This window comes from Ursus americanus, chromosome 13, assembly GCF_024610735.1.
Source record: "Ursus americanus isolate L20-20 chromosome 13, mUrsAme1.1.p, whole genome shotgun sequence".
Classification (NCBI taxonomy): domain Eukaryota; kingdom Metazoa; phylum Chordata; class Mammalia; order Carnivora; family Ursidae; genus Ursus; species Ursus americanus.
Genome location: NC_142139.1, coordinates 48,527,012 through 48,551,282, shown reverse-complemented (window position 1 = coordinate 48,551,282; position 24,271 = coordinate 48,527,012). Strand labels below are relative to the sequence as shown.

At 34.0% G+C, this 24,271-nt stretch overlaps 1 protein-coding gene across 1 annotated transcript in view; it reads left to right on the top strand.

The window, feature by feature from the left end:
• Window positions 1–23,152, top strand: part of FSTL5 (follistatin like 5) — a 698,132-nt gene extending 674,980 nt beyond the window's left edge. The window contains exon 16 of the mRNA XM_045798623.2: window positions 20,627–23,152. Coding sequence (XP_045654579.2) covers window positions 20,627–21,329 — 703 coding nt within the window. The 3' untranslated portion in view covers window positions 21,330–23,152. The remainder of the gene's footprint in view (window positions 1–20,626) is intronic.
• Window positions 23,153–24,271: the final 1,119 nt, after the last annotated feature.

Sequence of the window (24,271 nt, the reverse complement as noted above, 5' to 3'; positions counted from 1 at the left end):
TCCTTTGGGAAATGGGCAATTTACACAGACCAGAAAGGACACCAATGTTGGGTATGACTTTATGCAGAATATTTTTAAAAGCTTACAGAAATTAATTTAGAAGTGCTGGTGGATCCACACTTCGTGTAACTAAAGCTATGAAATGGTGAGAGCACAAGAAATGATTTCAATCATATTTAAAATAAAATGACCAAATAATTTGGGAGTAAAATCTTCAGTAGAAATGGACAGAAAAAGCTTGAGTGAAATATATTATAATAATTTAAACATTGTTAGTTGCACCAATAAACGAGAAGAGTTAAATGGAAAGGTTACTGGCTCTGTCAATTCTCAAAGCAAATTGTTTATTCTAATTAGCCATGACAACTGGACAATATACTTAATCTTTTATAGTCGTCAGAAGAAAAGAGCAGGGTTAAATGACCCTACCCTCAAATAAACCTTTTACATTTTCTTTCAGAAGAATAGTAATACAATTAAGCATTACATTAGATCATTGTACTTTAGGGAAAATCATTTGTTATTCCATATTTTAATGTTGATGGATTGGCATTGAAAAGCTCATCAATAAATAAAGATATAGAATCAGGTTTAATGTAAGCATAAGCTCATATGCTTGAATGTGCTAAACAGAAATATTTCTCCATATGGCGGTTCTCAGTATCTGAACACTAAGTTCTCTGAATAAAGAAATGATCTGTGCAGGCCATCCATCACTCACCCACCCATTGTAGACATAAATTAAAGAATAACATCAAAGCAAGTTAGCAGCTGTTGCTCTGAAATGCTACATAGTTAACCCTCATAATGCAACATGTATCTTTTTAAGTAAGGTAAAAGGTGAGAAATATTTTAAAGCCAAAGTAGCTAAGTGAAACTCAAAAGAAAGTGAGCCAGACAAGAAAACCTACTGAGGGGAAAAAATCCAGAGCTCTTAAATGTTTTTATCTTCCCTATTCAGGGCAGTGATATAAATTCTTGAAAAGAAACTGGTGACTTATTTTTGCGTTATTTGTAATTTTAATGTATGTTCTTGATATTTTGCAATTATCGTTAATGATAATAGCTGTAATTACTAAGCGCCTACAATATATCAGACTTTGTGCATGTATTTTCTCTAATATTCACTGGTTTGCATTGTTAGAATATATAACAAAGAGAAGAACCAAAGCTGAAATAAAGTAACTTATTCAAAATTACGCAAGAACAGTACTCAAATTCATGTGACTCCAAAACACACCTTTTCACTATACAATCATCAGGAACTTGAACTGGAATATTATTCCACATTGGAACTCATATCAGTATCTAAAGGAAGGAAATAATAGATCTGAATTATTTTTCAATTTATTTTCAATCTTATTTTTCAATCATATTTTTTTCCACATGCAGAAAAAAATGTTCAGTTAATATTCTTCTGGGATTGCTGGTGTGGTGTTATTATTGTCCTATTTTATTTGTTTTCTGAATCCTTTATTGCTTTTGTTGCTTCCCTCCCTTTCACATTGTTTTTCTCCTTTTTCGAGGATAATAAAATCTTAGACAACTATCTAGGTTTTCTTCATAAAATATAAGAGATGAAAAGATTTAAGGGACCTGACTGAAATTCCCATGATAAGTAAGTGACCCCTTTGAACTAAATACTGAAATTATATCAAAGGTTCTAGAAGCATGGTGGACTCAGAGAATCTCTAAAGGTGAACATTAAAAAATGTATTGTTTTTTACTTCTTTCAGGTGAATAAGCTAAATCACATAGATATTGTTATTTTCTTTTGTTTCTGTATCTAATGACTATTATGCTCTTTTATAGGATGTTTAGATTTTTATGTTTGCTTCTTCTTCCTCCAACCATTAACTAAAATTAAGGATGGGACCAAGGATGTGATAAAACTGTTATTTGATTCGAATGTGCCACAAAGCAGGGATAGCATTGTTTGATATCATCAGCGTTGTCCTGAGTTACACTTAGTCAGCAATTCCTACTCCTCCTTTGCTGTTAGTTTTAGTTTAGCCATCAATTAAAATTTAGATTTTGATTTTTTTAACATTTCAGGCAAAATTCACATAACACAAAATTAAACATTTCAAAATGTACAATTCATAGTATTAGTATGTTCAGAACATTTTGCCACCATCACCTCTAGTTTAAAAATATTCCTGTTTTCATTGCGTCTAAAGGAGAACCTGTACGTACTAGGCAATCACTTCCCATCCCCCCTCACCCTTAAAAACCACTAATACACTTTCTGTTTGTATGGATTTACCTGTTTATATTGCCTATAAATGGAATATATTTCATACTGATTTTATCATATACTGTGGAACATTTTATATCTGGTTTATTTAGCATAGATGAATGTTTTCCAGGTTCATCCACATTGTAGCAGGTATCAATAATTCATTCATATTTTGGCTGAATATTCCATTACATGAATATACCACTTTCTTTTATCCATTTGTTTGTGCATGGACGTGAGTTATTACTACTTGGATATTGAGAATAGTGCTGCTATGAATACTTCTGTATGAGTTTTTGTTTGAATACCTGTCTATGGTTTTGGAGGGATATATGTCTAGAAATAGAATTCCTGGATCCTATGCTAATTCCATGTTTAACTTTTCAAGAAACCACCAAAATGTTTTCTTCAGTGTTCCACCATCTTACATTCCCACCAGAAATGCATGTGTTCCAATTTTTCCACATCCTCATCAACATTTGCTATTATTCATCTCTTTGATGATAGCCACCCTAATGGGTATTGAAAGGTATTTCATGGTGGGTTGATTTGCACTTCCTAATGACTAATGGCGTTGAACATCTTTTCAGTGCTTGTTGGTCATTTGTATATTTTCATTGGAGAAATTTCTGTTTCAGTCTTTTGTCCATTTTTTGATTGGGTTGTTTGTGTTTTTGCTCTTACATTCTCAGAGTACTTTATTTACTCTGGATACTAGACAACATCAGATATATGATTTGCAAAAATTTTCTCTCATACTGTGGGAGGTCTTTTCACTTTTTAACGGTATCTTGATGGTGGTGTGTGATACACAAAATTTTTAATATTGATAAAATCCAAATTATCTTTTTTTTTCTCTTGTTATTTGTACTTTTGGGGTCATATCCAAGTATCTATCACCAAATCTGAGATCATGAAGATTTATACCTAAGTTGCCTTCTAAGAGTTTTATAGTTATAGATTTTACTTATATCTTTATTCCATTTTTAGTTACCATTTACATATGGCATGAGGAAGGGAACCAACTTCATTCTCTTGCATGTGGATTCGCTCAGGGCCCCTCACAGGGCCATTTGTTGAAGAGGCTATCCTACCCAATTGAATAGTCTTAGTATCCTTGACAAAAATAAATTAGCCATAGATGTATTGCCTTAGTTCTTGACTCACAATACACTTCTATTGGTCTACAACTTAGTCTTTATGATGAAACAACACAGTAGTGAATAAAGTAGATTTTTATTAAGTTTTGAAATCAGGAAATGTGAGTATGACATCTTTGTTTTTCTCTTAATAAGACTAATCACCTATTTTGGAAACCTTACAGTCCCACATAAATATTATGTTTGCCTCTTCCATTCCTGCAAAAAAAAAAAAAAAAAAAAAAAGGCTATTGGGATTTTGCTAGGATTGCATTGAATCTCTGGATCACGTTGAGGAGTACTGCCATTTTAGCCATTTGCTGTATTTCAGGCAATAGAATAGAATTAGCAATAGTATTTTTTTATGAAGTGTTTAGAGCTGTTGTCACATTAATTCAATGTTTTGATTGTCATTTATGTTTGTTAATTATTAATATTTTTGGGAAGTACAAATTGGGATTTTGATTTGTACCTAACATGGTGTATTGGATGGCATAAGGGGGATTTGATTCTATATCTTCAGAAGTCGCTAAAGGAGGTATTGACTATTATGAAGCAAATATGAGATTAGGCTCAGTCCAAGAACCTAACATAGATGGGGGAGTGTGCAGTGTACACAAAGCCAGCACAAGGAGAAAACGGAGGCTAGGAATAGAGCCAAACAGAGCTCCAAACCCTTCACTTCACAGAAACTAATCTTACTAAATCAATCATTCAAACAAAAGAAGTTAAATAATCCATAGATGCTAGGAACACATTCAGAAAACAACAAAGAAAATGTGACATTGTTTCCAAATGTATTGCTCAGTTCCTAATATTTTCTGTGCTACAAGGTAAAGCTCAGCTATGCAGATTCTTCAAAGGAGGAGTCAGTCCAAGAGCTAAATAATTATATGATTAGTAATACAGATCATTAGTGATAATTCAGGCTATTGTTTAAAACAATAATTTTCACTTGAAATGCTTCTAAAATACATTGATCATTTTGCCCAAAATGTCCTAATTTTTTTGTTTTTGTTGAAATATTGTGTTGTTTTTGAACGGAGTGTGTGTGTGTGTGTGTGTGTGTGTGTGTGTGTGTGTTTCACTTCCTTTTCTGTCAGGCTGTCATCAGAAATGTTAGCTATACTTAGCTCCTTTTAGGAACAGCTCCTTTCTGCTTTTTACCTACTCTTAATTGACTGATGGTTATATGGAGATATGAAAGGGTCACTTCTGAAAATCCTATGATTGATTGAAAAGTAAAAGAAAATAAAAATTATAATAAATTGAAAGACAATGTAGTAAAATTAGAAAAAATATATGTCATTATTGAACTCTAAATTAATTGGCGTTAGTTTTCTAAAAAGGCAGCAACCATTTAATTTCCATCCAAGTGAAATACCACAATTTGTTCATTATTATAAACATTCTAGTTATATGTACATTGCCTCCTGTGTAGGAATTTCATGACTTAAAACACTGATATTCTTACAACTAATTTATTCTTATAGTATTCTGGGAAGTAACTAGCATAATCACCATTGTACAAACGGAAATAAAACCAACGAAATTATAGTTTTGGGGCAGACTTACATAAGTATCAGGCACACTTTGGTTTCTCTATTTCTACTTTCTTCCTCATAAAATTTCACTCCATGTTTCTCTGTAGCACCATTGTACCAATTAAAAGAAGTCACCAGGGAAAAGCTGCTAAAGTTAATAAGATTAAATTTCCAAGCAGAATTGATGGAGGAGTTATAAAAATTCAGCCACTTCAGACTTGTTTGCCTTCACTTCTCTAGTATGTATGCTTGGTTCAGTCTCTGATACAAATATGTCTTTTCAGAGATTTGCAATAAAATCACATTCAATTTTAAATTCTGATGTTTGGTCACCAACTTACATAAATAGACTTAAAAATGGAAAACCTTCCAGTATTATTGAAATAAGAGTTAAGATAATTATTAAAGGCACTGTTTTGAATATAAAACTTGTAAAAAATATATAGTTATGCCATGTTAAATTTCAAAGTAGATTTTCAAATACAGAATAGTTTAGAGAAATATGAAAAACTACCCCTGGTTAACATTGTGGAATGATGTCTTGAGAGGAGAACGCTTTCCTGTTTCCAATTTTTCCATTCAGTTGTTTTCTGCTGTACCTTCTGTTAAGATCACAGCTGCAAGCTTTTTCTTCAGGCAAACTTTCAGTTTCATTCTATCATGCAAATTCTTTGTTAATTATTATAGATGATAACATCTCCCATTGATCTAATATTCAGCTACTATGTCATTATTTATACTATGAATTTATTGTTCCATTATCTCCTTGTGTGATTCAGTACAAGTATTCTTTGCATTTGCACATATTTTTCATTTAATTTAACATGAAAACATACTCTGGTATTTTCAGAATTTGTTTCAGTACGTCTATATTTCTTTGCAGATAAGTCTTTACATAGATGAATTTTCAGTGAAGCATGAAGCATGGTCTGTTTATTTATTTATTATTTTAATTCCAGTGTAGTTGACATACAGTGTTATATTAGTTTCAAATGTACAATATAGTGATCCAACAGTTCCATATATTACTCAGCACTCATTCAGATTAGTGTACTCTTAATCCCCATCACCTATTTCACCCATCCCCCCATCCACCTCCCCTCTGGTAAACTTCTGTTTGTTCTCTGTAATTAAGAGTCCATTTTTTGGTTTGTCTCTCTTTTTTTTCTTTGTTCATTTGTGTTTTTTTTTTCTTAAATTCCATATATAAGTGAAATCATGTTGTATTTGTCTTTCTCTGACTGACTTTGCTTAGCATTATACTCTCTAGATCTATTCATATTGTTGCAAATGGCAAGATTTCATTCTTTTTTATGTCTGAATCATATTCCATTGTGTGCATATATATACGCAATGGAATATATATATATATATCTCACATCTTCTTTATCCATTCATCTATTGGACAGACACTTAGATTGCTTCCATAGTCTGGTTATTGTAAATAATGCTTCAATAAACTTAGAAGTGCATATATCCCTTCAAATTCATGTTTTTTTATTCTTTGGGTAAATACCCAGTAGTACAATTACTAACTGTAGAGTAGTTCTATTTTTAACTTTGTGAGGAACCTCCATACTGTCTTCCACAGTGGCTGCCCCAGTTTGCATTCCTATCAACAGTGTAAGAGGGTTCCTTTTTCTCCACATCCTCACCAACACTTGTTCTTTCTTGAGATTTTAACCATTCTGATAGGTATGAGGTGATATCTCATTGTAGTTTTGATTTGCATTTCCCTGATGATGACCATTGTTGAGCATTTTTTCATGCGTCTGTTGGCCATCTGGATGTTTTTTCATGTCTTCTGCCCATTTTTAATTGGATTATTTGGGGGTTTTTGCTATTGAGTTGTATAAGTTCTTTATATGTTTTGGATACTAACCTTTTACCAGGTATGTCAGTTGCAAACATCTTGTCCCATTCAGTAGGTTGTCTTTTAGTTTTGTTGGTTGTTTCCTTTGTTGTACAGAAGCTTTTTATTTTGATGCAGTCCCAAAGTTTATTTTTGCTTTTGTTTCTCTTGCCTCAAGAGATATATCTAGAAAGATGTTGCTACGGCCAATGTCAGAGAAATTACTGCCTGTGCTCTCTCCTAGGATTTCTATAGTTTCAGGTCTCACATTTAGGTCCTTAGTACATTTTGTGTTTATTTCTGTGTATGGTATAAGAAAGTGGTCCAGTTTCATTCTTTTGCATGTAGCTCTCCAGTCTTCCCAATACCATTTGTTGAAGAGACTGTCTTTTTCCCATTGGATATTCTTGCCTCTTTTGTTGAAGATTAATTAACTATAAATAGTGGTGAGTTTGTGGTCTGTACTTTGTTTAGACAAAGTAAACAGTGTTATATAAATAATATAATACAGTAAATGCATATTCAAGAATGAAATAGTGAGCAATTATCATGAGGACTACCTGAGCTTTTTATCTAGACTTCATACATATTGTTTTATTTCTATTAATATATAGAAATATATATTTCTTATTATAAAAATAGACTATGCTCATTGAATGAAGATTGCAAACTTCAAAAAAACGAGCATAATTCCATCTCTAAACTTTACCAAAGTCACACTTTGGGCATGTTATCTTCAGTGCATTCATGGGCTTTGTTTATTTTATTTTTAGTGGTTTAATCATAGCATTCATACAATATTATGTTCTTTTCATATAACTTTCCTGAATAGACATTAATCCTAAATTAGTGTTTTATATTTTCAACACGTGTATTCTATTGCATCAAGTGTCTGCTTCACCATTTACATATTCACTTATGTACGGGCTTCTGGGTTGTTTACACATCTTTACTACCATACATAATAACATTGTGAATATATTTATACATAAAGATTTATTCATATTTATTATTGTTCTCTCAGGATAGTCAGTTGGAAAGTGAATTACTGCTAAAAAGGGTAGAAATATATGAAAGATCCTGATTCTAATCACTAATTATTTTCTACATGCAAGTTACACTGTTACTAACAATAATAGTGCCGGTTTCATTGAACACTTTAACACTATATATTCCTAATTTGTGAAATGACCATGTTGTCTCAGTGCTCTAATTTTATTTAGCTGAAAAATACTGGGGCTGCATGTTTTCTGTATGTATCTTGAACCATATATGCTGTATCGAAACCATAAGGAAGTTAATATAGTAATAAGTACAAGTCTCTTTTTATAAGCACCAAGCACTTTTCTTTTTAGAAGACTAGACATATTGTTGAGTAACCTTCCAGTCCATTTCTTCTAGCAATTGCATATAAATGCATTAAAATATATAGTATTCTTTTAAATCTGGTATGTACTTCTTTAAAAATTAACTGTTTTGGAGATACCACTATGTCATTAGTAATAAGCTATCATTTTTATAGCTACAGAATGAGATTTCATTTGGTGGATGCTTCATAGTGTATTTAAGTATTCTTCTACCGTTTGACATTTAAATTATTTCTAAATTTCCTTATTGCAACCAGTGCTGCAGTGAATATCCTTGCTCATGCTACTCTGTGGTCATTTATGAGCATTTATTAAGAGGAGATACTGAAAGGCGTCATTGCTTCATTAAAGTGGAGTCATATTTTAATTTTAAGAGATAATATCAAATTATTCTCCAAAAAGCCTAAAATAACTATCCTTTCACCAATAGTATGTGAGAGAACATATTTGATCACATCCTTACCAATGCTGGATTTAAACACACTATATTGTTGTTACCAACAGATTGGTAAAAATAAATATCACATTCTTTTTGGTTTTAACTTTATTTACCTAATTGTTTATGAAGTTTTGAATGTTTTGTTGTGAAAAGGCCGTTAATTCTCCCCTCATGTGAGGCATAGCTATTTGCTTGCTATTTTTTCTTTTTAATATTTTGTTTTTTCTGATTTTAGTAATTCATTATACACTCAGAAAATTGACTTTTTCTGTTGCATTTTGCTCATTTTTGTAGATTACATTAACCATTGTTCGTTCATTTTGAAAATGTAGTCACCTTTATCAAACTTCATTTCTAGACTTCTAGAATGTGGGATCTTGCTTAAAAAGTATCATCTTCTTCAATATTTAAAAGTTTGATGCTTTTAGTGCTGTTATAATACTGTTGTTTAATACTGATCTTTTAATATTAGTATAATATTATAATTTCAACACTTTCATCTTTTTAGATATTATTTTGTGTAAAAAATGAGTTATGCATACATTTTTCTTATGAGATAGCTGATTACCTTAAAATATTATATAGCTTATATCTTCTTTACAGATTTGAAAAACTACTCTTATTTTATTTTTAACTTTCACAATACACTTGAGGTATATTGCTAAAACACCACTAGTGAAGGCCAGTTTTGAAATATGTATTTTAAAAATAAGAGGAATGTACTAGTCACTGCAGTGATAAATATGAAGACAAGTGGGTTAGAAATTGCAAAGGGGAGGTAAATTATCCATCTCAAAAATGATATGATTGAATATAAATAACACTAGAATATTGGCTAAAAACCTATTAGGAAAATAAAATAATTCAAAATGTTAAGGGGCACAAAAGCAATATTCAGAAATTAATAACTTTATATATACTAACAAAAAACAATCAGGAGATATAATGGAAAAAAGAATCCATTAATATTAGCAAGTAAAAGGTGAAATATCTGTGAATATACCCAAGAAGAAATTAATTTTTCTTGGTAAAGCAATTAAAAATGAATCAGATTAGTAGAAATATATATCATATTATTTTTAAAATATTGAAACTTGGTTAATATATAAATGTATTAAACCCCCCAAATATAACAACATTTTAAAATTAGATAAGCTGATTCTAAAATGTGAGATAAAAGTACTAATCGTGTTCTAACATGATAAACTGACTGAAAAGTTTATGAACACCACACACACAGAGCAACAGCCAATAAAAAGCTGTTAGATCCATTGTCCTGGATATTTATACATATTATATAAGCTCAATGAATAAAATAGTGCAAAATGTATCTGTGAGGAAAGAGAAAGACTGATGAAAGAAATAGAACATTTGGACATAGACTAAATGCCAGGTGACATTCTAAGTCAGTTGGAAGTGATGTACTATCCAAATAAATAGGTGCTAATACATACCTATCTTAATAATAATAATAATAATAATAATAATAATAACAGTTGAACCATTACTTTATATGTTAAAGTGTCACAATAATGATCTCCGATGAAACCTATCTCCCAGTACCAATGCCTTTGGGTCGTCCCCTTGCACTCTGACCGTGGGCATGTGATTTCTTTATGTTCATGGAACATACGCAAACACGAGTCAAGCAGAGATTTGACAAGAGCTTTCTCTATTAGAACGTCGCAGTCACCTTTGAAGGAAGTCGTGTGAGCATCCTTGAGGACAGAAAACCACATGGAGAGATGAAGTTTCACCCATCCCAGGCTTCCTTGCTGAGCTCAACCACCAACCAACCCACCAGCTTAATGAAGCCACATGAGTACACATATTAAGGAAGTGATTAAATAAAATATGGCAGATCATACGATAGATTTCCGATGAATGACTATAAAGCAGTATAGTAAATATGCACAGAGCAACATGAATATATCTTTAAAATGTAGTGTTGGGGAAAGAAAGACACAATATGAGATACATACCATGTTGTCATTTGTATGAAGAAAAATGCAAACAAAACAAAATCCTCCCCTTTCCCTTACTCATGCATACCTGAGAACACACACAGATTACTAAAAGTAAAAAAAGAAAAAATTACTAAATCCAGATTAATTTCTAAAGCTATATTACAAACCCTTAGTCTGTTAAGTAACAATTACTCACACAGCTTTGCTTTTACCTGAAGAAAATATAAAAGTAATGGGAAAATAATAAAACAACCACTGGGATTAATCACGTGCATAACTTTTATCACATGATTTCTAACTTAGTTTTGTTAATTTAACAAAATACAGTGGACTGGGTGGTTTAAACAACAGAATTTTCTTTCTCACAGTTCTAGAGTTTGGGAAGTCAGAGATCAGGGTGCCAGCATGTTTGGGTTCTGGTGAGAGCCCTCTTCCTGGTTTATGCCTGATAGCTGCCTTAAACTGTGTCCTCCTGTGGCAGAGAGAGATTGATCATATCTTCATGTCTCTTCTCTCAAAGGGCACCATTCCCATTCAGAAGGGCTCTACCTTCATGACCTAATTTCCTCCCCAAATTTCCACCTCCAAATAACATCACATTGGGAATTAGGCCTTCAACATAAGAATTTGAGGTGTGGGGGAGACACAATTCAGTCATAGCATTCCACCCCGGTCCCTCAAAACTCCTATCTTCCTTACATGAAAAATGCATTCATTCTATTCCATTAGTCCCAAAGATCTTAACTTGTTCCAGCATCAATTCTAAAGTCTAAAGTCCAAAGTCTCATCTAAATGTCATCTAAATTAGATATGGGAAAGACTCAGGTCTGATTCACACTGAGGCAAAATTCCTCTCTAGCTGTGAACCTATGAAATCAAATATGTGTTTCCAAAATAAAATGGTGGGGCAGGCAGAGGATAGACATTCTACTCCAAAAGGGAGAAATAAGAGAGGAGGAAGTGGTGATGAGTCCCAACAAGTCTAAATTCTAGCAAAGCAAATTCCATGAGATTTTAAGGCTTGAGAATAATCCTCTTTGACTTCACGTTCTGACTTCCAGCCCCACTGCCGTGGTGGTCCTGCCCCCGCAGCTGTGCATGGTGAGGGTTTCATTTCCAAGGCTCTGGGTGATGTCCTGGCCCTTTTCAAACTGAGTAGCCCTAATGATCACTGAATCCCTTTGGAGTCATTTTTCCTTTATCCTGGAGAATAATGCACGTTTACAGATAAAGAACTGTGTGGTCTTACCCTATGAAATTCAAGAAGTCCAACAACCTTCCTTCATTCCATCCTGTCTCTGTCTCCTTCAGTTCAAACTGGCGGTCTCCCTGCTGGGTGGCTGATTAGTTCTGTGCTTCACACCATGCTAATATCCTTATCAAGCGACTGGTCTTCTGCACCGTTAATGTTCTTTTCTAAATATGCATTCCTTTTTCCTTTTCTTGTATCATAGACAGGCTAAGATTTTTCCAAATCTTTATGTTCTGGGTTCTTTTGCTTAACAATTCCTCCTTCAATCTATTTCTTTCTGCTTGCATTTTACTATAAGCAATCAGGAGGAACCAAATCACTTCTTCAACACTTTGCTTATAAATCTTCCCAGCTGCATATTCAATTTCATCATTCTCAAGTTCTACTTTCCACAAAACACTAGAACACTAACATAGTTTAACTAAATTCTCTGTTGCTTTATAGTAAGGAAATGTCTTTCCTCCAGTTTCTAATAATATATCCCCCATTGCCATCTGAGACCTCATCAGAATGGCCTTTACTAGCCTTATTTCTACATTCTGTTCATGATAATTTATGTATTTTCTAAGAAGATAAAAGCTTCCTCTCCAGCTTCCTCTTTCATTTCTGAGCTCTCACCAGGATCGCCTTTAGTGGCCCCAACCCAGCAATACTGTTTTTTTCTAGCATGCACCTCTAAATGCCTCAAGCCTCTGTGCCTTACCAGTTCTCAAGCCTCATCCACACTTTCAGAAATTTGCTGTAGCAGCACCTCACTTCTGGTACCAATGATGTTTTAGTCAGTTCGGGCCGCTTTAACAAAATAGCACAGACAGGGGGGCGTAAATAACAGAAGTGTATTTATCACAGTTCTGGAGGCTGGGAAGTCAGAGATTCGGATGCCAACATGTTTAGGTTCCGGAGAGAGCCCTCTTTCTAGTTTGCAGATGGCCATCATCTTGCTCTGTCCTCACATGGCAGAGAGAGAGAGAGAGAGAGAGAGAGATCATCTCACTTTGGTCTCTTCTTTTAAGGGCACTAATCTAATCCATGAAGGCTTGCCTTCATAACCTACTTTCTTCCCAAAGACCCCACCTCCAAAGGCCATTATAATGGGGAGTAGAACTTCAACACATGAGTTTGGTGGGGTGGGGTGGGGACACAAACATTTAGTACATAGCAATTATTAAAAATATTTTGCCAGTAACTAAAGGTAAGAGACATATAAACTTCACCAGAAGTGAGAAAATGCTATCAAGAGAGGCATTCATTTTAGGGGGGAAAATCAGGAATACCTTCTCCCAGCTTGGAAAGTTACACAATTTTTCTTTATCAATTGTCAAATGATCCCAATTAGGAACTAAACGTATATGTCACAATCCTCACTCCACGTAGCTCTGTATATTCACTACAATTAAGTTTTTCAAGACTCTTTGGCCAAGGAAGTCTGTGGCTGCTGTTTGCAGTTCTATCCCCAGGTATACACTCCACCCTTCTCTACCCTGCTTTCTATCCCAGAAGGCTGGCTAATATGGCTTCTGGTTGGTTAGACCAATGAAAAGCCTGACTGGAGACTGCACGAAGAAGGAGCATGAGACCAGAGTGTATAAACGACCCTACCTTCCCACCTTCAGTTCCCCCACTTTCCTCCCATGTTAGCTGTTTTGTAGGTGACCTACTGTCATCACAAGACACACCTCTCCACGTAACTCCCTCCTACCCAGATAGAGCAGTGACAACAGCCTCATTGTTACTCTCCCCATGTTACTGCACTATCCCTGGTGACCACTTTCTGTTTCACTGTAAACAGTCTCTTTATTGCACCATCCTTGATTTATTCTAATTGAAATTTATTCCTTTCCTTCTGGGATCCAGACTGATATAAACTCTCTCTTCACGTGAAAGCCTAGCATAACCGAAATGTAAATTAGTAGCTGAAATAGGGATATAGCTACACCCATCCCTTCTCACTTCTTTGAAGAGGCTCCCTAAACACTTTTTGAAAGTCAGGGCATCCAATTATAAGCACCCCACTGCTTGACTATAATTACCTTAAGGATAGGAGCCATGTATCTCCTCTCTATTTCCTTCACAAGGTTGTACAAAGTGTACTGAACATAGCAGCTTGTGAATAAAACTGAATCTGGTCACACGGTGTCTAGAACCCAACGCATGACAGACCTCGTTCCTGCTTGAAGTTTTTTTTCACCCATCATTTCCGTCTCGCAGGTACGCCATGGACACTTTGGTAGTGATTTTTTGATTCACAGATTTTGCTCTTGCCCTTGTTTAACTTCCCTTTTGTATTTCCACCTCTGTGCTCACAAATTATTTCCCATTCTTCTAATTACTATCTCCATTTCCACGATGTCATCCCTGCTCCCTTTGTCAACTCCTGCATAAAGCATACCCAAATCAGAAAAATGGGTAAGATCCAAGAGGCTCCTATTTTCAGATTTTCATGTGTTTTTCCAAAACCAAGTTAAGAAGAGCAACCAATCTTTTAAAATGCCATCTAAAAGCATAGTTGTCAGGGGTTTTTTTGTTTTTTTTTCCTAAGCTCTTAAGCTCTTCAAAAAGAGGTGGAGGACTTTGGTGTTTGAAATATGGTTTATAGTATATATGGTGTGCACAGAATTCTTAATAAATCTGGGTGCTTTTTTTTTTTTTTCTGTATGTCCTGGCCACTGGAAGATATACCTTTAGGTACTGTATTAATTCTGTCAAGCAATTAAGCATCCTGAATATACTGTAATTAAATTATGCATTTATGTCTCAATTTGGCCAAAAAGAATAAAACACCCTACAGATCTGAACAATAGGATTCCAGAGAAGGAGGAAAATAGGGAATTTAGTATTCAGAAACGTATTATACTTTTTTAAAGAAAAAATTTCTAAAGCTGAAAGGGAAATAAAGTTAAAATCTTTCATATAGAATTTCTATAATATAATTATAAAAGGCACATAGGAGGCAGCCTGTGACTCATTTTAGCTTTTCCAACCTATGTTTTGAAAACTGAAAAATTCAAAGGAGTGTCATTTCTGAAACACATCTAAGCATTAGGTCTATTCAGAAACTGTCCTTGCTCTCGTTGTAGATCTTTACTAAATGTGTCAATTCTATTTCTCTGTGCCTCCCATCTCCCGAATATGAATGTGACCACTGTTTATGAACAGGTATGTTTTACTGAGCTATTTATGTGAAGTTCAGATAAAAACTAAATCCTCTGGTACTTGTATAGGAACAGCATTCAATCTTTTCTTACAAGGGTCAGTCTGGGATAATAGAAAACGACTAAATATAAAGGAATTCATAAGCTAGTGAATGATGGCTCATGTCAGATTTATGCTTTGTGTCCATGAAAACTCTCTGTCAGCTGTAACGCAATGGAAGATGTCATTTCAACAACACATTGTATGTGTGAGTTTATATATTAATTATATGGAGAGGTGGTTATAATTTTAGTTTCTTTTCTGTTCAGCATCTCTTACCTTCCAGGTGGAAAAACAAGATACTTGTAATCCAGTTAGAAAAACAAGGTCTTAATGATCTTGCCCACTGTTATTATGAAGCACTAAATACTTGATCATACATTTTGGGTGTAGATTTTTACAAGTAAAATCCCAATATAACTAATTCCTAGGGCTTTGAAGTTATTCTGTTCTGGAATTTTATTTCAAAAAACATGGTTTCTATTATTGAGACATCAGAAAAGTTTTGGGAAATGCTTTTGTTTTAGATGTGGATTGCAGCCGTGCTGTTTTTATTACAGGATAGGGTGTCTGACTAATCCCATGTTCAAACACACCCAGTCTCTGGGGGTAGAGCTCAGTGGTAGAGCGTTTGATGGCAAATACACCCAGTCTGCACTTACTACTTCCCCCTTTCATCCATTGATATACATAGAAATGCTTGTTTTAAAATTTAGGGAGGCGTAGAAGATAGGGTATTAGGAAAGAGATCATGTAGGGATGGAGAGGGAGAGTCAGGGACACTTCCCAGCTGGTAGTATGGGGGTTGATCTCAGTGGTTAAATACTGAAAGTCAGCAGTAAAGAGAGCTGTTCAGGTGAGAATCTATGAGGACTCTGGGGAAAGGCGGTACAATATTAAGACTCAGGAGATAAAATAATTGTTATTTTGCAAATGTTATGAGGTTCTTTTACTCCGTATTTTGGGGTATTAACACTCTTGGCATTGATCATGGCAAATTAATACAGGTTATTAATTGCCGTTATGGAATTCCTTCTGTAGCATCTCAGAAAGCAGAATCGGGGGGAATAACATGGCAGATGCTATGAGGTGACACTAACTGGGAAATTGCTCTGTGAGAATCTCTGTGACCAAACCCATTTGGGAACTGAGCAAGAGATACGGGGAGATCAATCATTGCTCACATGCAAGAAATGCAGCCTGGTCTTGTGGGATGTGGAGGTCTTTGAGCAGCTTTTATTAGACTTCATGGTATTTCAACCATGCTTCTTTCTAAATACCTATTCTTTTCCCCTTTCTGCCAAGTAACTTCCTTTGCAAGGCTCTTGAATCTCCATGATATAAACTCTGCCTGCAATTCTCCATGTTTTTAGATATCCATGTCTGAAAGTCTGCCTCAACATTTTCTGTTACTTTTAGTGAAAATTCTTCAGTAAGACAGGTATCTATTTCAAATCCCATCATCTGTGCAGAGGTGAAAATCACCCAACACCATGGCTCACCACTCTATGCCCTCGGTGAGAACTGAAGCATCACCTCTAAAGAAGACGGAGTGAGTTAGACCACCTTCAATGTTCTTCAATAAATATTTAAAACTTCTTTTTAAAGGAGTAGGTATACATTGTAGCTTTTCTTTTGTATAGATGTTGTAATCTCTCTAAAGACAACAAATAGTCTCGTCACAAATGTTTAAATACAGCTAAAATTATAATTGTTGTAATTGTTCCTAACAATGCGAGAGATTTGGTGATTGGGTAAGGGGTGTACCAGCCATAGATTTTGTTGGCAGAAGTGAGACCAAAATAAAAATGTGAATTTCAATTGTAAAAGTGATCTCTGCTGTATTCACAAGGGGAAAAATCCTGCCACATTTGAGTAACACGATGCGCTTATTTAAAAAACTGGGAATACTGGCTATACAGAAAAACCAGTAATTTGTTTTTGTTCTTCCCATTTACGAATTGTAATAATCTGCTGTCCCATAGGAAATATCATATTGGATTCATAATAGGAAAATAATGTTACCTAAGGTATAAAGCATAGGCAAGTTCTGTTTATTGAGAATGTACTGTTTGCCTGGTAACAAACACACATTTAACTTCTATCCTCCAAGCAAGGTAGTACTTTTGTCCTCTTTCTTCTAACGAAGGTATTGAAACTCATGCAAGTCAAGGACTTTACATAACATCACCCATCTATTATGTCGAAAAATTGGATCATGAAACTAAATCAGCCTGGGTTGAAAACCTTTACTTCATCCAAAATAAGAAGTTCCCTTGTATGAATCACTTCAGGACCTCACCTTAGAGTACAAAAGCAGTAATTAAAGTTCAACTTCTTTAAAGCTTCTATAATGAACTAGATCGATTACACTTCAGAAAAATAAAATCATTTGTGAATGAAAAACATTCCTCTGATTCTCCCCACCAAGTCCAACAACACATCCACAGAATGTCATACCGGGAGGTCACACTTTCCTAGCTTTATTCATTTCCTAGTAAAAAGAAGTGATTCCAAGAGTAAGTTTTAACTCTCATGTCTTACGGTCTGCAACTTCCTGTACATATTCTGACAAATACTAGACCAACTATGATAGGCCTAGTCCGGGGCAGGATTTTATTATAGTAGGCAGGCATGAAAGCTGAGAGCCTCGTAAATATTAATCACAGACTAACGAACAGTGGGAGATTTTTGGATATCAATCTGTACTAGGGGAAGATTTTGAATTAGAGACACCACTTCCTACCCAATAAATCAGTAGTGAAAAATTGAAGGCATTCTCGTGCATCTGCTTAGGTAGCTAGATCTTTAGTCCTCAAGGAGCATGGAGCATGGATGCCAAAATAATGTGGTTTTATTGCCCCACATGGAGCTTTTGCACTTTTAACCAGACCCGTTCTTAAAATTTTAATTACCTTCAAAAGAGGCTGGATTGTATCACAGAAAACCTGAGAGCATTCTTTAGTATTAGCGTTAATATGGTTCACAAGCAGTTAGAGCTTGTCACGTCCTTCTTCATTAGCATTCGCAGACCATTGCCCAAAGGGACTGGAAGACTCAAGGTTAAGAGAGGAGCAGAAATGCCAAAACTTGATTGGCTTATTGCTTTTATTAAATGTGCATATTACTACTTTTGTCTCAGGGAACATTTACAATGCATAACATAAAAAAAGACAATATCTTCCATCATTATTCCAAACTTCATAAATAATACCAGATACAATCATATACACACTTACATATCCTTAATGAATGTCCATTAATGGAAAAATATCCCTTTATAATAATCAGAGTTAATTCTTTATTAAGACAAGCATGAGAGTGGTTAGTGATATCCAGGATTCTATGATATTTTTGAAGTTGACAAAAAATAATGGAACTCAGTTTTCAGTTTGAGGGTTTTTTTTTTTCTTTAATATTCAGATAGTATTTAAAACCTGTGCTAAGCATTAATATTTTAAATGAAACACTTAGAAGTGATTTTTAATAGTATGAATGCTTCTTCATACTCTTATAATCAAAACGAAAATTTTATCCTAAATAGGTATGGTGGGAGCAGTGTTTACTGAATGACACAAACATAGTTACTAAGGACACAGGAAAAAAAGGAAGATTGAGGAAATAAGCCAGAAGTGGTGAATATCATTCTGAAATACACCAGAAATATTATTTTCAAAATGATTACTTTATTCCATCTCATGTAAATAGAAAAAGCAATAATTACTAAATTAATAGTAAAGGAGGATGGTATGATTAAGCATTAATCAATCACTACATTTTCCATTTTTAGTACTAAAATTCCTGGATTCATTGAAAGTTATGTTCATCTACAATATATTCCCAGTGCCTCGTATTCAGTAGTTCTTCAGTAAATACTTAAAACTTCTTTTTAAAGGAGTAGGTATACATTGTAGCTTTTCTTTTGTATAGATGTTGTAATCTCTCTAAAGACAACAAATAGTCTTGTCACAAATGTTTAAATACAGCTAAAATTGTAATATGGTTTCCCAACTATGTGTACTCTAGAAGCAGTTACAACTTTACATCTATTTCAGAAAGATATCTGTGCTGATGAACTTGCTGCCTTCCATGATTACAACACAAAGACTGATTTTTGAGAACATTCATCTTATCTTTTCTAAATATTAAGGATGAGTTTATTAATTTTGGGGGCTTTCCATATGCTTATATTTGAAATTTTAAGGAGCTGTTATCCTGAATGTACTATATTTATGTATTGTGTGTGGAAATGGTCATTTTCTACATAAATAAAATTTTGTGTAAGAATTAGCATATTGAAAATGAATTGCACAGGTGACAATAACATAATTGGTTATCTTTAGAGTTTTTCTTTGTTTTACTGTGCCACAAGTCATCTTATTTTTATTTTTTTCATTTATGAGCACATTCAATGTAACAATAGATCCCTGACTTATATATATATAAAATATAATATATAATATATTTAATTATATATAATTTAATATATATAAATATAATATAAAATATATAATATATAAATATATATGCTATATATATTTATATAGAGCCTTTGAAAATACTAGGATGTGTTTTAATTGATATTATTAACAAAAATATAAGTAAGAGTCCTTCAAAATTTTATTGGCCAGTATCCATTTTGGATATAATTTTGTATACTAGTCCCATCTCATTTTATCTTATTTAACTTAATTATTTTTGTTAAGAACCCACTGGTGTTATAGGTCATAGTTTCAAAATATATTTATACTTGTCACAGAGATTTATAATAATTTGCAGCTAGTCTTCAGGAAAAATGCTTTGAAAAGCACTGAAATAATTAAAGAGGCCACCAAAACAAATAAGAAATGTTTACTTTTAAATTAACTTTAACAGAAAAAATCATAAATCTTTAAGGTTCATCATTTTTCAATATAAGATAACCAATATAATGCAGGTATATCACTAAAAATGATAATGTAAGCATGGTAAAGTTGAAAAATGTAACCTATATTTAAAACTTTTAATAAAATAAGTGTTAGAATCATAAAAGTAGTTAATCAAGGTAATCTTAAAATCTAATAGATAGAAGTTTAATAGTTCCATACCAAAAAATTAAAATCTGCATTTATTAAGATAGTCCTGTAAGGCAGATTAAAATGAGAAAGATGTGGGTAATTGTCTAAGTAGTGACAAGTGTCAGACTTTTCTGATGGTTATAAGACAAAATAAGAAGTAAATGAAGTGAGTAAAATAGATGTATATTCAAGTCTTTTATTCTTGTTGACTTTAGTAGCAGTAAACCAAGCTTATTCAGTATCAGAATGATTAGAGACACAAAAAATAATGTTTACTTTTTTATGTATGGTAGAAGTAAAATCTGTTGTTTCAATGAACTAGATGTATTGCTTTTAATTATTTTGTTTTCTACACCATGAGTTACAATTGTGTGACTGTAATGAAAAAATGACCTAGAGAAAGGAGGAGAAAGAAGCACAATTTAAAGTTTAATTCTAACACGATGGTGACACAAATTGCTGCATAGCAGACCGTTAATGCCTAGACTAGCGATGGCCCTTTCCACCTGCCCACAATACATTTTCATATGGGAACCACTCTATAGTTTCCTGTCTAACTTTGGTTTTCGTCTTTTCAGGTTTGGATTTATTCTTCATAAAGATGAAGCTGCACTACAAAAAATTGATCTTGAAACCATGTCATACATCAAGACAATTAACTTGATGGACTATAAGTGCATTCCTCAGTCCTTGGCGTATACACACTTGGGAGGATACTACTTTATTGGCTGCAAACCTGACAGCACTGGGGCAATTCCACCACAGCTTATGGTGGACGGTGTAACAGACTCAGTCATTGGATTCAATAGTGATGTGACAGGCACTCCATATGTCTCTCCAGATGGGCATTATCTTGTCAGCATTAATGATGTGAAAGGTCTTGTAAGGGTCCAGTACATTACCATCAGAGGAGAAATACAGGAGGCTTTTGATATTCACACAAATCTGCACATATCTGATCTGGCATTTCAGCCGTCCTTTACCGAAGCCCACCAATACAACATCTATGGTAGTTCAAGCACACAGACTGATGTGCTCTTTGTGGAGCTCTCCTCTGGGAAGGTTAAGATGATAAAGAGTCTTAAGGAACCACTTAAGGCAGAAGAATGGCCTTGGAACCAGAAGAACAGACAAATCCAGGACAGTGGCTTGTTTGGTCAATACCTGATGACGCCTTCCAAGGACTCTCTCTTTATACTAGATGGACGACTCAATAAGTTAAACTGTGAGATCACTGAAGTTGAGAAAGGAAATACAGTCATTTGGGTTGGAGATGCCTAGGAGCCCTATTAGATAATTATTGAATGAAGATTTTCCCAGTACGTTGCACTTAATCCATTATTTAAATTTACAGCTTAACTTTTCAAGATTATACCCTAGTTAAGCATAAGTTATTGGTTGGCCCAAATAAAATAGATTTTTTTTTGCAAAGATGCACACAATTAGTAATATCGGTTGATTAGAAATATTTAACACATTAATTAAGAAACTACATCAATCATAAGAATCAAATCTATAATTAAATTTTAAGCCAATAAAATAGAAATTTAAATACATAAAAATAACTGCAGGGAATTTCAGATGACTTTCAGCACCATTTCATTTTGGGGTTGGCTTACCTCTTATTTTTTTCTCTGTCTTTAGGTATGCTTAAACTAGAAATAAAAAGGTATTGTGGAACCTTAAAATTCTTACTTCAAAATATTCTGTCCCATCCACTGTTTATAATCTTTTGTGCCTTGAAGGGAATGTCACAAGAGGAAAATGTAGGGTAAATGCTGCATACTGAACACCCTCATAACTATAAATCTTTTGTCATTAGAAGAGAAAAAGTTTAACATCTCTTGCACCAAATCCTGTCTTTGGCATTGGTTTAAACGTCAATGAAATATCATTTGAAGGCGTAAGTTGGCCTTAGGTTATATACAGGTGACAAACTCTATTTGATACATAACTGTATGGTCTGCAGCATGCTATGGAAAATGGGGAGGAAGGGAGGAATAATAATTATGGAAAAATGTTTGCAATGTATTCTCTACTCATTTTGCTTTTAATCATTGGAGTGTATTGTATTTTTAATGCAAGGAAGTCTCGGATGTCAACTGCTTACAAATGTTTATTATTAGCAGAATAGATTTCTTTCTTTTCATGTAGTCCAGTGTTGAATCAGCAGGAACTTTCAGTTTGAAAAAAGAAGTATCATTTGTGTCTGCTTAGCGTAAACCACATATAGGGAAATTAACACCAGGGAGAAAATATTGGCTAGAGATCTGATGAGTATTAGTGGTTTAGGAGAATTAGTAGCAGAAATTGGCAATAAGGGATAACTGCACAGTGGTGAGTAAAGACATACTTTACTCTTTCCTTGGCAATTTAAATATAACACATCAAAGAACTTCATTTCTTTAGAACTTTCTTAAATGACTTCTGCTCAACTCCTGCATAACCCTTCAATGACCCTCTCAACAACTGTGCTATGGTTTGAAATCTAACTAATTGTTTGAGACACTGTATAGAAGTAAAAATTACTGCTTTTTTTGAAAAGGGCAAATAAAAGGCTAGTAGAATTGGATTAAAACTAGGGAGTTGGTTTATTGAAATAAGCAGATAATTATCTAGGCTTAAAGTAATAGCTTATATGTTTGGAGAATCTTTTTACTTATTTTTCTTAATTGTTGCTAAAAATGCTAATGGGCTGTTGAAATGACCTCCGTTTACTGAAGGTAATCCAATAAGGTCTTTTTTAAATACAAATTTTACTCAAGTTTAAATTGTATAAAACTGCTTAGAAACCTGAAATTTTATAGTGTGTAATACCTTATGTATATATAGCATCCTGAGCTGTGTGATACAGTAGATTTCTTCTTAGCTTAAGGAAACATTATGGGAGGTAGATTTAATAAACAACAAAAATCAGCTTATGTTTCTACTTACCTGCTTTTCTTTTTAGCAGTTTTCGCCCTTGTGAACATGAACCGTGTAAAGTGTCTAATGATTTAATGTTAAGTCTGTCTCATACATCCTTCTTTGGTAGCTTACACCATGTGGATGCTCTGTCTGTAGACATTGCTTGATAAAAGGAGAATAAACCTCTTAAATTTTAACCCTTGAGAGTCCAGTCAATGTTTTAACGTGCATACCAATGTTTTGTTTTGTCTTTCCTCCCAATGCTTCCAACACAGTCTGGTGGTCTGCGTTACTTTGAAAGCTGATCTGATGGGGTAGAGGGCAGGTAAAGTGAGATCAATCAAGGAAAGGCATTTTGTCTTTTTATATAAAATATAAATTGTATTGCAAATAATGATTTCATCAATAATGTGGGTATGTGCAAAAACTGAAAGTTTAGAAAAACCAGGAAAGAGGCACCTGGGTGGCTCATCTGGTTAAGGGTCTGACCTGCTCAGGTCATGATCTCAGTGTCCTGGGATCAAGCCCTGCCTAGAGTTCCATGTTCAGCGGGGAGTCTGCTTCTCTCTCTCCCTCTGCCCCTTTCTCTTCCTCAACCCCGCTTGTGATCTCTCTCTGTCTTAAACAAATAAAATCTTTAAAAAAAGTAAAGAAGAAAAACCAGGATAAAATTATCAGGTAACTGCACTAAAAAAACAAAAACAAAAACAAAACAAAAACAAAACAAAACAAACAGACAAAAAATCACAACTCTAACATGGAATAGTAGATTTGTAAAAGCAGGAGCAAAAGTGAAGCTATAGCAATACAGGGCATTGGAATGAGCAAAGGTGGGACACCGAGAATGGGGATAGGATGTGGGAGGTCCTTGACGGAGGAACTCCACCTTGATGGAGAAGTAAAGGTTTTATGTGGAGAAGGTGATATAGATAAGCAAGTAAAGGAGGTTACGATCAGATTGTGGAGGGACGGAAGTGAAGAAAGCAAAAAAAAAAAAAAAAAAAATCAATTTAAAGAGTTTGGACATAATCTAGGCAATAGGGACTCAATAATTTTAAAAAAGAGAAATGGCAGTGAAAAAGACACTTTTGAAGTATATTATTTTGTAATGGAATGAAGATTTGATTGAAGAAAAGGGAACACAGAGGAAGAAGTATCAGCCGGGCGGCTACTGCAGCAAGGTGAGTTTATGGTCTTTAATACAAGACAATTGAATTGAAAGTATATATTATGAGACAGGGCATATTAAGGAACCGGACATGAAATGCAACTGAATAAATATGAGACATAATAAAAGGAGACAAACATGATCAGTC